Below are 16,619 nucleotides of genomic sequence, written 5' to 3'. Positions count from 1 at the left end.
TTTCCAAAGAGGCTGGACGAAGATGCTTTAACTGTAACAATTGTGACAACTAGTTACTACTCTAGGTATTTGGATGCTTCTATAATATCTATTTATATATCTAATTTGTGGCATCTTCTGTATCTCAACCACCACCCAGGCCTGAAAACTCTAAACAGGGCTCACATTCACACAAACAATTTTGCAGGCACAGATCTGCGTAGCCCCTTTGGGCAGACTGGAGCTCAACATGGGTAAGGAAATAAATGTTCCCTTACTCCAGTGGTTTGAGTCCCCTGTAAATTCTTGTAGGGGAGGGGGGAGGTAGCGATGCAACTGCCAGAATGGCTTCACTTTCAAGGGGTGCAGGGGGTTGCTTTGACTTACCAGAGCCTGCAGCAGGCTCCCAGTGTGCGGGGAGCCCCACAAGAGCCTCTGTAGAGCTTCCCAACATGCATAGACCCTCAAAATAACAATTGTGTGGGGTTCCCCACACCCACAGGAGCCTGCTGCAGGCTCTGGTAAGTCAAAGCAAGCCCCTGCCCCCCTCAAAAACGATACGATTCTGGCAATCGTGTGCTGACTTCCCCCCTCCCCATTCCTTAAGGGTCTGCCCCCTTAAGTCAGGGCTCTCTGACTACAGTGTTGTGATGCCCCAGTTTGAGAACCACTGCCTTACCCCAAAGAGACCTCCAACCAGCCCAATTTCAGCAGGATATGGCATGGGCCATGCAACCCCGCTGCACCAGCACTGGATTGGGATGTTAGTCTTCAAATCAATACCTCTCCTTTTAGAAGTTAACTAAATTTCTAAAATAAGTGACATACAACCCTTTCACACATTTTCTTTCAGCTCAGAAATGTAGCCTTGGTATTTTATCATTATATGGTGATAGTCAGGTACTGAATTTGGGTAGAAGTATTAACAGTCAGCAAGCCTTGTTACCTAGGCTGATGGGTTCAGAGTCTGGTAATAATAGTCTAAAAAAATTAAATTAAATATAAAGACAATAATTAGCATACAAATTAGATTATGCACATTCTTACCACAGTTTGATTGATTTTGTGCCTAAAACATGTGATGTAGACAACATAAGGCCAGTCATCTGGTTCCATCAGTACCCCGGCAGCATGGGCACATGTAACATGGAAAGAAGCTGGGCAGCGTCCATATGAACACTGGATGCAGGCACCAGATATTTTCTTAATTCTGTGACGGCAAAAGATACATTTCTGTAGGTACAAAACAGAATTCCCAATTAACATAGCTTTTAGTATCAGATGAACAGGTTCTTCAGTTTTATATCAGCTGTATCAAACTTCACATTTTTGTGATTTTAGGCTACTTACTTACTTTCTTACAGCATCATCAATAAGTATGGCATTTTATAGAATTGTAGAGTTGAAAAAAACCTACAAGATCATTGAGTCCAACCCCCTATCTAATGCAGGCTGTCCACAGCTACATCATCTCTGGTAAATGGCTATCCAGTCTCTACCAATGATGATCCAGATTATACGGGCAAACACCCATCCTCACAGTTCCAGAGGGCTGCCCCCCTGCAGGGCTTCCCTGGGCCTCCCAATGCCTTACAAGGCACTAAAAAGTCGCTTCCGGTTTCTCCATGAAACCAGAATTCACATTTTTTTAGTCTCAGAGCTCAGTCTGAACTTGGCAGAGGCCAGGGACAGATGTTCTCAGCCTCTGCTGAGCTCAGAGGCCTCTCCGGAGGTGAGGAGTGCAGAGTTCCCCTCACCTCTGGAAGGGGTGGCACAAGGGTGCGTGCACCAGGGGCCCTTAGATCTGATTCACAAATAAGTGAATCTGCTGATATGGGATCCACGGATATGGAGGCCCCCGTCTATTACTAAAGCATAGAAAATTTATCAAAATCATGTTTTTCTAGGAAAGCCTTCAGCTGTTACACCAACAGAACGTGATAAAAGGAGCTCTGGTTCACACATAGCCTTTCATAAGCAAAGTTGGATCTAAAAGCATCCTAAAGCTATGAACTGAAAATTCATGGAGTGGTGCAGCACTATCCAGAACAAGTTAAATGTTATCTTGTCAACCAAACCATCTGCCAACAGTACTGTCATCTCATCTGGACAGCTTTCTAGTTTATTAGCCCCCATGTATTTGGTACTAGAAAAGTAAAAACAGACCAAGTGACAAGCATAGGTACCAAATCAAAAATAACACAAACTATACATGTCTGCTAAGTACTAAGAGCCATTGAGTTCCATGGAATTTACTTTCAGGTAAGTGTGCATAGGATTACTGCCGGGCAGCCCAATTCCGAGCTGCCTGGCCAAAAATGGCTGCCGTGGCATCCAAAGAGCTATCCCGGCAGCGCTGGCAGTTTCTCAGGGGAAGCCGATTTTCATCCCCTTCCCTAGTAAGGCACATAGCCCCACAATGGGTCTACTCAATTCAACAGCAACCCTTGGGTTGCCATAGAATCAAGAGCCTCCATGTCAGGCTGGTGGCCCAAAACAGGCTCAGGATCCAGTGGAGCTCCCCACTTCTCCAGCTACCTCTCTGCCACCCAGCGGTCTACATGATCACCGAGCAGCGGAGTACTGGTGATCCACTGATGCTACCCCAGTGCCAGCTGGCACTAGGGCCTTGCAAATTTGCCTTACAGCACATTTGCAACAGTGTGCACTGGTGGTAAGCCAGCACACACTGGTTAGGATTGGGCCCTAAATAATCTTTCTAAAATGCACAGAATGGAGAGTTTGAAGGGTTTCGCAAACTGGGAATACAAATATTATGTTCAATTGCCATACCAATATTGAGATAATAAAATACAATAGCACTGTAGATTATGTTCCATTTCGAAATATTATTAGACAATTTAAGTCATTTCATAGAAAATTCAATTAGCATTTCAGATTAATACAGATTTGTTATTGACAATAAATGTCTACATTTTCTGTCTGACAAAAAAGACAAAATTTATTTTACTAACAGGCATTCCTGCTGATAGTACTCATTTGAAAGTTGCAACATTGTCATAGGGCACAATCCTAACCAACTTTCCAGTACTGGCATAGCTGTGCCAGTGGGGGCATGTGCTGCATCCTGCAGTTCGGGGGCAGTCACGGAGGCCTCATCAAGGTAAGGCAATGTTCGTTCCCTTACCTCTGAGTTGCTTCGCCCTTATGTCAGTGCTGAAAAGTTGGTTAGGATTGTGACCATAGTCTGCCACACTTTAGAGGTAAGCCTATTTGTTCATATAAGGAAAATAAAATACAGTGAAGGGCAATCCTGAGCTGCCCAGGGCACCCAGCTTCGGCGGCACCAAGAAGGGCTGCCGCCAGATCCTGCGCCTACCAAGCTACCGCGGGAGGCACCTCAGGAGAAGGGGACTTTCGTCCCCTTCCCCCGAGTAAGGTAAGCAGCCCTGCAATAGGGCTACTCACTTTACCGCCGACCATAAGGTGGGCGGTAAGGTAAAGGCACTCGTGTAGGGCGCGCAGCCCTACACGAGGGCCTTGGATCCTGCAGAGCAGAGCTCCGTGGACCCGCCTCCCATCCCTCCCTCATGCACGCCTCCAGCCCGCCCCCTCCCCATCACGCCTCCCGCCCACCCTCTCACCGCCCCCGCTGGCCTCCCCCCTCCCCGGAACACCTCCTCCCCACCCCCGCCTACCGTTCTGCAGTCCAGGACACCGCCGAGCTGCGGAAGCTGCGCGACCACCCTGCGCTAGCCCAGCAGCGGCGGGAGCCTGGTGGTGAGGCTGGCAAACGTGCCTTACAGCATGTTTGTGACAGTGTTTGGTGGCACTGCGCCATGCCACTGAGCACAGGATTGGGCCCTGAAATGCTGTCCCGTTTAATGTTTTCTAGTTTATTAATTCAAAGCAAAAATTATGGGGGAAAATGTTAAAGGATCAGTCAGTACTCCTAAAAATACACTGTCCTCGATTAAGGCTAGATTTCATTAACCCACAGCTCTTCCATCTAATTAAATGCAACTTCTCTGCAGAAACCAGAGTAGAGAATGAGCTGAGGCATGCAGATAGTGTGGTATGTTGTTGCTGATTATGAGGACCTGCCTCTTTTTGTCTCTAGAATAAAATGTATTCTCTTTCATACATATACTGTGTCAGAATATTTTACTACGAATATATTCTAAATGCATACAGATAGGTTGACAGGCCATTTAAGAGGGCAGAAAACAAATGCCAGAATTTGCAAACCAAAGCAATATGGGGCAGGTGGTATAGTCTAGAGATTGAGCTATCACCTCGCCTGAAAAAGCTAAGCAGGACCAGCTGATTGGATGGGAGACCAAGAGATTGAGAAGCCGCTGGTGTATCTCTGTGGAGGAGTCAGCTGGCAAAAATCGGATACTATCTTTGACCAACTGGTCTGAGGCTTGCTGCAGCTGTCTGCAAGAGCTTGGAAAGTGCAGGAGTTGGCAGCCAGGATGACAACTGCAGTATGCAGGGGAACATGTGGAGGAATGGAGGTTCCATGAGATTTTCTAATGAAATAATCCTTGTAAAAGTTCCATTGGAAAATTGAGTTTTTGTTCAGCCTGCCTAAGTAAACCACCTTGAATGTGTGAGAAAGGCAGTATATAAATACTGTAGTTAGTTAAATTCAATATTGATGATTTACATAGCAATTTTTGTAGAAACACCTTTATAGAAACAAATTTATATTGCTTCCACCAAAGAAATATTGTAAGCGTTCATTGCTTTCTAAGTTTAGGAATTTATACAGATAACTGAAGGTTTTAAAAATATTATATTGATTATATGTAAATAATCCTTTAAGAAAAACATACCCACAGAACTTCACCAAGAAAAACTATTTAGGAAATTCTGCTAACACTATATCCTCCTTCAAAGCTTCCCCTCCCACAGATTTGCCCTAAGCATTCAATAAGGCAAAGATATGTGTGAAATATGCTATGGGCTGTCATAATCACTTCCTCCATATGCCAAAAGGAGAGAAGGGGAAGGATCACCACAATACAGCACTATTAGTGTGTATGCATTAATTTTCACAGAGCACTTGTCCACAACATTGACTTGAAACATTTCTATCACTTTTATGCTCCTGATGGCACTTTTTCAGGTCTGAAGTTGTAATTTTCATTTTAATGAACTAGCAACTGGTTTGGGAATAAGATTTTGCAAAGTAACCCTAATACCAGGGGAGGTTAAGCAGTCTACTCCTATCTGCTACGGTGGATCGAGGAACATTGCAAGGCCATCAATAGGAGAAGGAAGTCCAAACTTTCCCTTTCCAAACTTATTGGAAAGGGACAAAAGATCCTGCAGCAGGCCTGAACTTATGATTCCCCGCCCCCAAGAAAAATTCCTTCCTGATATTCCATATTGTGTCTATATTTATTACAACACACACACGTGTGTGTATACATACACATAGAGAGCAAGAAAGAAATTAACTATTTAATAGAAGACAGCAGTTTAAAACTGATTGACTGAGATGCAGCTCTGAACAGATTAAGTTCTGAGCAATATCCTACAAGCAATTTACTTTACTGAGGAAAAATGCAAAGAATTCTTTATCACAAACTGGGTGCCTTCATCTCTTAACCAATAAACCTTCCATCCTTCTGAGACCAGCTAGCCTGCCTGCTGATATCAATAAGCTAAAAGATAAATATTTTCTTTTTCTCCTACAAACCTCAAAAGAGATAATTTAAATTAAAAACACACACACACTCCCCCCAATGGAAACAGTCCTGAGACTGTTGGGAATGAAAACAGTCCTGAGACAGTCAGTCACATTTAAGGCTTGTATGTTCAAATATTTAGAAATAGGAATCTTGTCAAGCTCAGACAGAAAAATTCTGATGGCGATACAAATACTCATATCAAAGTTTCATCTACCTCGAGGCTGGCCTACTGGCATTTCAACAAAGTGGTGCAATGTATCTTAAAGACTTGAAACAGGAGCAGACCATAGACCCTATGCTGTGGGCAAGGGAAGCCATGGTCAATTATGTAGGGGAGTGCTCCCTGCCTCTGGGTTGGAAAATGCTGCACTTTGAAGCACATGAGAAATGGCAGGGGACACTGATGTTAGTCTTATCCGCTGAAGTGGAGCTATTGCAAGAGTAAATATTGTATGAGAGATGCTGATAATGTGATTTAGGAACACAAGGCAACATCTCCACGTAATTCCCTAGTAAACCACAAAATGTCAGCTAGATATTAGGCTCAGAAAGAAAGATGCCTTTATGAACTGCTAGGGTTGATCATGTTACAGCAACAACAATCACAGAAACCTGCAATAATCCAGAAGGTGAGGATTTTTCAGATAGTTTACCATCTATTCTACCTAGGAAACAATAAAGAGTTGATTTTGGAAATGTTCCCTCTCTCTGTCCTCCTTTGCCTTTTGGCACAGAGAGGAGTCAAAACATTATCTGAAGAAGATTTTATCTTTCAGGTCACAGAGACTCCCACAGTCCAATCTGATTTTACTCTGTGAGCAGAAAAGCAGGCATGGGGGGGGGAGACAGATTTCATTAGCCCAAGGCCCACCTCTCTCTCTCTCTCTCTCTCGGAATTCCAAAAGTTAAAGTTAGTGAGCATATCTTATTTTCAGGTAGGTGATATAATGCACATAGGCATAATTTGTGTAGGTCATCAATGCAATGTTTCATGTCAGTTGAGTGAGATCTAAACATAATGTCAAATAATGGAAAAGTTATGGGAAAATTCGTGGCATCGCAGTTGTGTGAAATATGGAAGCATACAAAGCTCCAGTTCTCTGAGATCTGGTTTAGACATAGGATGGCACTAAATTATTTCTGTGCAATCTTTCCAAACTCACATGTAGATAGTTCCTTGTGAAGTGGTATTACACTCATGTAAGGACCCCTTCAATTCATGAACTCATCCTCTCAACTTATAATGGCCTTTCAGTTCCAGGCATTCTTTACTCTGTACCAGGGGTGCTCACACTTTTTTGGCTCGAGAGCTACTTTGAAACCCAGCAAGGCCCGGAGATCTACCAGAGTTTTTTTACAATATTCACGCCATCATAACATATAACATTTATATGTACAATGTACGTTGGTGTACCTTGCATAACCGCATGAGCTAATATTGCACAACACAACATAATTAACTATAAACATTTATGTAATTACTTGAGTTTACTTTGATGACTTGCACTGAAGTGAATCAGCCAAGGATGCATAGTCCGGACAGTAGCTGCTGACAGCCAGCCTCAAGCACACTTCCATATGTTCATCAGTCATGGTGGAACTTAATGATCTTCATGTAGGAAAAGGCTGACTCACATAAATAAGTGGAGCCCTTCCTGCCTCAGGTGCTCTTATATCCCTGAGGGCCCTATTGCCTTCAAGTGGCTGCAGCTGTGCAGCACACTCTGCTGGATGCCCAGGCCTTACCCTTAAAGGGGCCACTGCTGACACCACATCTACCTCCTCACCAGATCTTCCTCGATTCCAATACAGGGGGGGGGAGCAGATCTCTATACAGACCAGAGCAAAAACAGGGGAAAGGTGTGGGGGAGGGAAGATCTCTATATAGACATCACAGCAAGTCCAGTGCAAAACTCCTTGCACACAGAACCAACAGATGGAAGTTGGGGGGGGCAGATCTCCATACATACCAGTGCAAAAACAGGGGAAAGGTAAGTCAGCCCCAGTAGAGTCAACGGGGCTCACTCCCAGGGATGCGTGGATATGAGAGAAGCCTGCCAGTGGCTCCTCTCTGAGGGAGGAGCCTGCCAGGGGCTCACTCCCTGGGCTCACTCCCTGGGCTCCCTGGACTCACTCCCTGGGCTCACAAGCCTGCCAGGGGCTCACTCCCAGTGATGCGTGGATGGGAGAGAAGCCTGCAATCGACTCATTTTGCCTTGCGATCGACATATTGCTCCTCGCCAGGTCTACTCACGAGTCAGCCCCAGTAGAGTCAAAGGGGCTCACTCCCAGGAATGTGTGGACGGGAGAGAAGCCTGCAATTGACTCATTTTGCTTTGCGATCGACCAGTCGATCGCGATCGACATATTGAGCACCCCTGCTCTATACATTACCAAGGTATTGTGTCCTATGAACAAGCAAGAGAGATAAGACAGGAGACTGATGGCATATAAAGAACAAATATTACAGTTTCTAGACTGTGACTCTCTTGTCCTCTAATCTGTTGTAAAGTGTAAATCTGTTGTAAAGTGTAAAGTGTACACTGATGGCACTATGGAAATAAACGGCAATTACATTTTGCCTACCCTAAGATTTCTTCACTCTTCCACAATGAAGTCAGAGAACATCTGATGCAACTCTAAATCTTAGTTCACCCATGAATGCATTGTCCAGCTTTTGATAAACCACACTGCCTCTTCACAATATTGGCCTATCTTACTGGGCTTTTGCGTGAACTCCTGAGACAAAGTATGTGAAACATTATTAATGCTTAGGGACAACACAAAACAACTAGTTATTTGATTTTTCGCTATAAACTGCTTTGTGAACTTTTTGTTGAAAAGCGGTATATAATTGTTAATGAAAATAATAATAATTTCATATTATTATATTCATTTGGATTTAATGGAATTTCGTGTTAGGAAAAGCACTTAGTGCTTTTTCTAACACAAAAATATTATTAAACATAACCATATTTATTTAACTAATACTTCCTATTACAGGGGAAAGTGTATCTCTTTTCCTTTTCACATATTTGCCTCCTCAAATTATTTTTTTATAAGAGGAAATGTTGAAATACAGATTCTGTTTTGATCAGCATCCCAATAACCCACTGATTCGGAAGTTTCAGAATATCCCTTTCTACCATAGCCAGAAAGTATGTGGAAGTCAGCACTCTTGCATACAATTTTCCAGCTTACCTCAGAACCATTGTTTAAAATAAAAAATACAATTGCTTGCTGTGAACTTTAGCAGGAGCTCATTGACAGCTTGGGGAGCAGAGAGATGAGGCATGGGAAATATTCTGAATTTGTTCATTTATCTTATTGAAACATGAAAGAAAGTTACCAATACCCCACATTTGTTAAAGGGTTGGGAATTGTGGGAGAGAAACAATCGAATAGAAGGGATTTAGTTTATTTAAACAATAGCTACTATTGTTTTGAATCTTCAGCTGCCACTGCATGGCGGTTTCTTTCAATCACTGTATTTACACATTGTTTAAAACAGAAGAAAGTTATGATTGGAAAGAACAAAACCTGAACAAAAATACATCAAATTATTTTAATGTCACTTGTTACTGAGATTATTTGAGCAACAAAGTAATATATTCAAAAATTTTAATTAATTTACATAGCTTCTTGAAATCAGAAGGACTTGTGATAATCAAGAAAGTGAAATATGACAATGTCTGAAGAACAAGTGACATTCATTTTTAAAGATTATTTGTTTTTTAAAACAAAAGTATTACAAAATACATTTAATTTGAGGTTGTCCACAACTGGAAACAGAATAGTGGACAGTGCAGATTGATGCTTACATTCTAACAGTTTTCTGTTCTATAGTTTGATAGCAGGGGTTTATTGCTGATCACAAAATACAGGGATGGAAAGGGATTTTCCTCCAGATATGGCTAATGGCACTAGAGGTTTCTCCATGTTTTCAAAGCACTATGACATGGGTCATTTGCTCCAGCCAACTGAATTTTGTTAAAATGTTCCATATCCTACAGTCAACCTAGACATGTCCTACATCCATCATGTGTTTGTTCTCAGATTGTGGTATTCTGTGTCACCAATGACCACAGGCTGTGTTCTTCCAGTAAACTGATTAGTATATTTGAAATGTCTGAGTTTGGAAGAACGGCTGCCACTGAGTTTCCTCTAAAGAGAAATTCTAAGATGAAGTTCTAGACTAGAGATGATGTGCGTCTCTGTACCACCTGAATCCACTACCCACTGCTGCTTCTGCTACCTGAGTGTACCACTCTGAGGGAGGATGGATGGGCCAACAAGCAGGTATGCTTCTATCTCCCCTTCTCTTTCATTACAAAGCACATCCTGTGAAGCCTCCTCGGTCACCATGTTTACTGTTTTTGTTTGAAATGAACAGGGGCAGGGGATGCTGGGAATCCCCAGTTCATGCTCATTACAAACAGAATAAGAGGAGCAAGGAGGCTGCATGCAGCAATCTTTATAAGTACAGGGGAGGGGAGGCTCCATATCACTTTTCTAAGCACCAAGTAAGCAGGGAGACATGATTTGAAGCTGCAGCAGCTTCATCCCCTACTTTGTTCTACAGTAGCACTGGAGGGAGAAAGAGAATGTCACCACTGCAATCCTCAGAAGAGGACTGGAGCTCCCAATGGAGTGGCAGGCTGGAGAGAGCAGCAGACAGGCGGGTGGGGGTTCATTCATTCCCTGGCTTGGGTGCCACCACAAGTAAACACTTCAGGTTAGTCTCATTGTTGGGCCAACCCTACCTGCATAGATAAGACCACTGAGGAATTTCAAAAGAAGAGTTTGGATAAGAGGATATGACTGTGTGTGAGGCCTGAGTGTGTGGTAGTGGCATAGCTATCGAGGGGCGGTCCACCCTAGATACCAGCCTGGGGGGGTGACACCACAAGCGACAATGGTTAGAAATAATACCATCATGCTATACACAATTGTATGTGGAATTTACAGCAGAATGCAATAAAAAAAACCGGAGTGAAATATCTCCGTTCTATCAAAAGTTATGGCCGAAAAACCAGAAAACAAAAATGCATGGATCCCTATAGAAAGTGAAACTGAGCCATATTGCACGTTTACTTGTGGGTAGGTGAACTTGCCTTAGTCCACCAGAAAGGGCAGGCTGAGAGGAATCCAATGACACCAGAATGGTACCGACCCAGTGAACACAGACCCCCAAAAACACACAAGAAGGAAGTTCCTCCCTCCAAGCTGATGAATATATTGAGCCTTATGGAATGCAAAACTAAGCCTTTACTTGTGAGTAGGCATTTACTCATGAGTAAGCAAACGTGCCTTGGCACATGGTCAGGTCAGGTCAGGCAAAAGGAAATGCAAGGCCGCCAGAATGGTCCTGAGCTGATTAACATGGAGCTCAACAAATGCTCCAGAAGACAGCCCCCATCTCATAAAAAGAATAAAACAGAGGCTTGAGCTGGTAAGGTGAATCTTTTTTTATGAGAGCTGAGGAAGACACTATAAAAAACAAAAATACTTTCCTTGGATAGGGGGCAAGGTGAACTTTGAGTTCAAGTATTACTTTCAGGGTTGCTTAAACATTTCCTACATGAAAAATATATTCACATGTCAATTGCACATGTGAATTGCACCTATTTTTGCATCAGGTGAAAATAGCAAGTGTCTTTGTCGCAACTATGCCTGTTACACCATAAAACGATTCCATAAATGCACTCACCGTGATTCTGTTTGTTCCTATACAGATGGTATTTCTATGTAAAGAAAAAATGCCTTGTATAAATTCAACCTTTGACAGTGATTCTCAGACTATTTAGAGATTCTAGAGGCTGCTGCCCGATTTAGAAATGCCAAGGAGTGCAACTATAATGGTGATTGGGCAGCAGTGCTCTCCTCCCAAGTAGCAGTTTATTTAACCCTTGATACGCATAGTTTAATCTGCCCTGTCCGTTTTGTGAATCACCAAAAATTGGTTCATGACTCACTGGTGAGCCTTGGACCCACAGCTGGAGAACCACTGACATAGCAAACAGGTTTAAACACATGAAGGATGAACTGGTTTCTCGTATTTTCCATCAATACTCATTGGCTGAAGGTTCCAGGAATTTGTTACATTTACTGAAGCATGTGCCCCCAGTTCACTTGCTTAAATATTTAACTGACTAGATTTATAAGACAATACTGCCTTGCACTATACTGCTTGCCTGGTTCTCTTGTTATCTGCTTACAGGATATTGTAATACTACAAACATTATAGCATTATGTGAGAAATGTGAATTTGGCTCTCAGAAATGTTTTATTCCTAATAAAGTGGTTTTCTACATTTTGTAGAAGTACTAGAAGCACAAATGATTCACACTTCTGCTTTCCCTCCTTCCAGGTAACAAGTGAAACAAAGAGCTGTGTATCACTCTTCTGACTGGGATACCTGGGCACCTCGCGTGGGCAGAGCCTGAAAAAGGTAAATTCTTCCTTTATACATTACATCCAGTAGTGTGGCAACAGCTGACATTTTGTTATGTTTCTTTCCAATATGAAAGCCAGTTCATACAAAGTAACATTACTAATTTCAAAAGCATATTTGCTACAAAATTAGCAAAAGAAATGGAAGAGAATGCTTTAAGGAGTAAACAAAATGTTTACGATCACTTATTTTCTATCCTCTGAAATTTAGGTATTTTATTCAGTTTAGTACAGTCCCCACCTTTATTAAAGCAACATCTTCACATCTGTTGGCTGTGTGGTCTGCTGCAAATCTTAGACAGAGTTGCCAGCTTTCAGACTATTCCTTACAGGTCCTTCTGCCCTGGAGGTATTTGGAGCTAAAGCTTTGAGTAATCTAGAGCTGGGAATGATAACTGAATAATGAGCTGAGCTGCAAGTAATCAAGCAAACGTCTGCATTCGAAGTGGTGTTGCTTTTTTTCTTTTTTTGCTTTTTTTTAAACAGATTTTTCAGCAACCCTATGATGCATGAATGAAGGTGCATTCTGGAATCATTTTAATGAGTTAGGTACAGCACAGTTTAAAAAAAGTTCCAAACTGGAAGTGCAAAAAAATTCTCTGCTGCTGCTGTCAGTGCTGTTTCCAGTGCCAAGAACTATTACTGACTGGACTGCTCCAAGATATATTTCAAGACTGTGTCAATTTGATTAGCTATGTTTGCTTCTTCCCATGATGGACAGAATAAATAGGCCCTTCTGCAGATCACCAATGTCTAGAATGATCATACAGGCAATAGCCTGTGATATATCCAGGCTAGTATATCCAGATAAGAGGTAAGCAACAATATTTGTGTACAGTAATAACTTCCATAATGCTGCTTCTTTTAGCACTGATTTGTTAAAGTACTCTTTTTCCTGGCATGATTGACAGCTATTCTAGGCAATGAGAGCAGTGCATTCTGGGCTTCCATCTCCTGCCTAATAGACTAATGAAGTATTATTTAATGTTACTTTGCACAATACACAACTTTCTGGAATGGATCCCCCCCACAGTTTATACTGTGCTTGATGTCCAGGTGTTTCTTCTTTAACATGTTTGAAGACTTTGTTTTAAGCCTCTCTTATTTATAACATTAGTTTAATCTTGAGTTTATTATTTTATTACTTAATGGCCCAATGCTATTGAGTCGATGCACTGGTGGAACACGTGTTTGCGAAAGTGATTCTAGCTGGCATGCCTTCACCTGCACAATGGCGTTCCCAAGGATGCTTGCTAGACCAGGTAAGGGGAGGCGGGGGAGGGGATGGAACAGGACGGATGGGAGGGTGGCATTGCTCTGTTAGTGCTTATGATTTTCTCCTTTTGTGTGAATGCTTAGGATTTTTGTCTCTTCTTCTCCCCAAGCCTTCCCCCTCTCACCTTCCCAGTATCCCAAAACTTAATTTTCCAACCCCAGGTATCTTTGGGAAACCCATGTAATTTCTCTACATCCTTTCCCCCCCCTTCTTCTCACCCTCTGTGCCTGCACAATTCCTCCTTCCTTTCCAAGAATTCCCTTTCTCCTCCTCCTATCTGGGCTCTATTGCAGTGGTTCTCAAACTGATGGGTCACGACCCACCAGTTTGTGTAACACTTCCCCCGTCCCTTTAAGAGGCAGAGGAAGAGGAGAGGCAGAGAAGCAATTGCCAGGACCGGGTCCATAAGCGGGGGGGGGACTTCCACTTACTTGGACTGCGGGCAGCACAGGGAGCCCAGCGCAACCCTCCACAGGGCTCCCTGAGGTTTGGAATACTGAAACAGAGCAATCTCAAAGCACTCCCTATTTGCAGGAGTTTGAGAGACACTGCTCTATAGCAATCGCTTAAAAAATGAATTGCTTAAATTGCTCTTGTTTTTATTCCCCCTTCCTCATTATTGTTAAATTATCTCCACAATAAGAGTTTGTTTCTTGCAGCTTCCACCCTCATTTCCCTTTTTATTCCCCACCCACCAAGCTGTGCCACTGGGCACTACACAGGATCCCAGAAACATCAGCTTGTATACACAGGGGAAAACTTATTACACGTGTACCCAAACCAGCACAATTCCCCCTGCAATGATACCGTGAGCTGAGCTGTATCCTGCAGGGGAATTTTGCAGGCTGGAGGTCTCTGGGAGGTAAGAGGACATCTGTCCCTTTGCCTCAGGGAAAGCCCTAGCAAATGCAAAGGGACAACTCAGATCTGTGTGAGCTAAAGAGCTGGTGCAAGTCCACATTGCCCCAAGTCAGTGGATCAGGCCCAGCAAGGCGGATAGGATATGGCATGTGCCACTGCTGCCTATCCTGCCCGCCTCCCAGGTTCCTCCCATCCTGTGCCTCTGCCGCCACCCTCTCCTTGCCTCGTTCCACCTCCTCTCTGCCCCATGCTGCTCAGAGCGGAACTTACCAAGTCCAGCATGACCTGAATCTTTTGCCAGTGCATGCAGGCAAATAAAGGCCTTCACGCGAGCACCAGTAGCTGCTACTCCATTGCAAAGTGCATCATGATACTTTTGTGATGGCAAGCACTGGTGCAGCATGTACTGTCAGGGTTGTGCACTAAACAAATGATGAATAAAGTGGCTTTAAGATTGCTTCTACTAAAAAAAAAAACCTTAAAATACTGAAAGTTAGTACAGTTATGCATGGGATCAGAGGAACTTTGCTAAGGCAGTTTAATTTGTAATAAGGGAACACCCCCTCCTCCCCTCCTGGGAAAAATAAAAGCATGTTATTCTTTACTTATAGAACTTTTTCAAAGATTGCAAAACATGACAGCCTGCAAACTTAGTATCCATTCATCTTCCATAAATACCTACGTAATCCCTACAAAGCGGTTGGACTTTTCAAAATAAATTAGGCCTCTTCGCAACAACTATTTTAAAAGATATAAAATACCAATGGTACCACTTAGAACAGCACTATGATGGGAATTACAGTGCTCCTAATTGTTGAAAATGCTCCAGACAGAGCTCTTGTAGATTCCAGTTAAGTGCACTAGTAGCGTCTGTAAAAGTAATGGATTGGACAAGTGTGAATGTAAGTTATGAGAATATGTGGGTGGAAACAAGCAATGTGGGTAGAAGACAGAGAAAAGAAAGACAGAATAGAAAATACAAGCATGAAAGAAATAAACATCTACTGATATTGAACTTGTTAAGCATTATATTAACCTGGTTATCTTAATTCAAAAAAATGATTTATCATTATCATCATCATTATTATCTATTTTTGCACAGTCATGTTGTTTATGACTGGATTTTGTATATACACCTATCAAGTTCTTCTTAAGGACCTAGGATAGGCAACTATTTTTTGTTTTTATGTTGTTGCATTATAAATATCACTGTAGTATTTACACTGTTCCTAGTAAAGCAGCCTTTTTTAACTGACTGATTATGTTTGTGCTCATCCCGATGGTGTTCAAGTGCTTTTTCAAGTGTTTTGGGATAGCAACCAAGGTCCTTATGACTACTGGTATTACTCTTGCTTTCTTGTGCCAGTCTTTCAATTTCTATTTGCAGGTCTTTATTCTTGGTGATTTTCTCCAGTTCTTTATTTTCTATTCTAGAGTCGCCAGGAATTGTAAGGTCTACTATCCAGACTTTCTTATCCATGTTGTCAATGATGGTTATGTCTGGTGTGATGTGTGGCAGATGCTTGTCGGTTTGTATTTGTCTGGGGTCCCCCAGCTTACCTAGGTCAGAGAAGGAGGGAGGCAGGTGGCAGGAGGCCCCCCGGATCAGGCAGCAGCAGCTGCCATAATGGAGTAGGGACAGAGCAGGCTGTGACTCTACCCTTCCTGATGTCAGGAGGGGAGGGGTTGGAACTGTGCTCGCCTGGGCTGCCAACAGCTGCCGTGGAGGATCACGGCTCAGCGCCCTCACCCTGTTGGCACGCCTGCAAGCAGCCGGATCACCACAGGTCAGGGCCCCCCAAGGACCCAGCGACAGGCAGAGGGCCCAAGCCAGGGAGAACGGGGCAGGTGGTGCGCTGGACAGGAGGGCCTCTGGCAGCCACCCTGAAAGCCTCATATCCCCTATCATCCCCCACACGACTGGCCCATGGGCAGCAGCACCCACTAGGGGCTCAGCTAGGGTGACAGCCATGGCCACAGCCCCAACCATAGGAACAGCTGGTGGAAGGGCGGGTCTGGAAAAGGCATGGGTATATAGAAAGGGGCAGGACTCCAGGGACAGTGGTGCTCCCTTCCCAAGTAGCAGTTCAAGTCAAAAAAACTTGTGTTCTTCACGACTCGTATGTACTCAAGCTGTTGTGCAGAAGCAGTAGCAACAGTGATGGCACATGCTCTCTTTCTGCAGCCAACACACCCCTTTCTTCTCCTTGGATTTGTGCTGGCTACAGAGCAGACAGAGGCCCGAGAAGAACCACTGCCGGGAAGGTGGTTTATGGAGTGATAAGGAGAAATCATTCCCCTTTCCCCACTAAAGCCTCACAACCAGCCTTCCTCCCACTGTATACAGAGCACTCCTTTTTTCTTTGATTGCAATAGTGGCGGGGGGG

General features: G+C 43.3%; 1 protein-coding gene across 4 annotated transcripts in view; it reads right to left on the bottom strand.

Moving 5' to 3' along the window:
• Positions 1–16,619, bottom strand: part of KDM4C (lysine demethylase 4C) — a 269,343-nt gene that overhangs the window by 40,178 nt on the left and 212,546 nt on the right. For all 4 annotated transcript variants that reach the window (XM_066613903.1, XM_066613905.1, XM_066613906.1 and 1 more), the window contains exon 19: positions 1,027–1,212. In XM_066613903.1, coding sequence (XP_066470000.1) covers positions 1,027–1,212 — 186 coding nt within the window. The remainder of the gene's footprint in view (positions 1–1,026; positions 1,213–16,619) is intronic.

This window comes from Tiliqua scincoides, chromosome 2 (assembly GCF_035046505.1).
Source record: "Tiliqua scincoides isolate rTilSci1 chromosome 2, rTilSci1.hap2, whole genome shotgun sequence".
Taxonomy (NCBI): domain Eukaryota; kingdom Metazoa; phylum Chordata; class Lepidosauria; order Squamata; family Scincidae; genus Tiliqua; species Tiliqua scincoides.
This window is presented reverse-complemented; position numbering and strand designations above follow the sequence as displayed.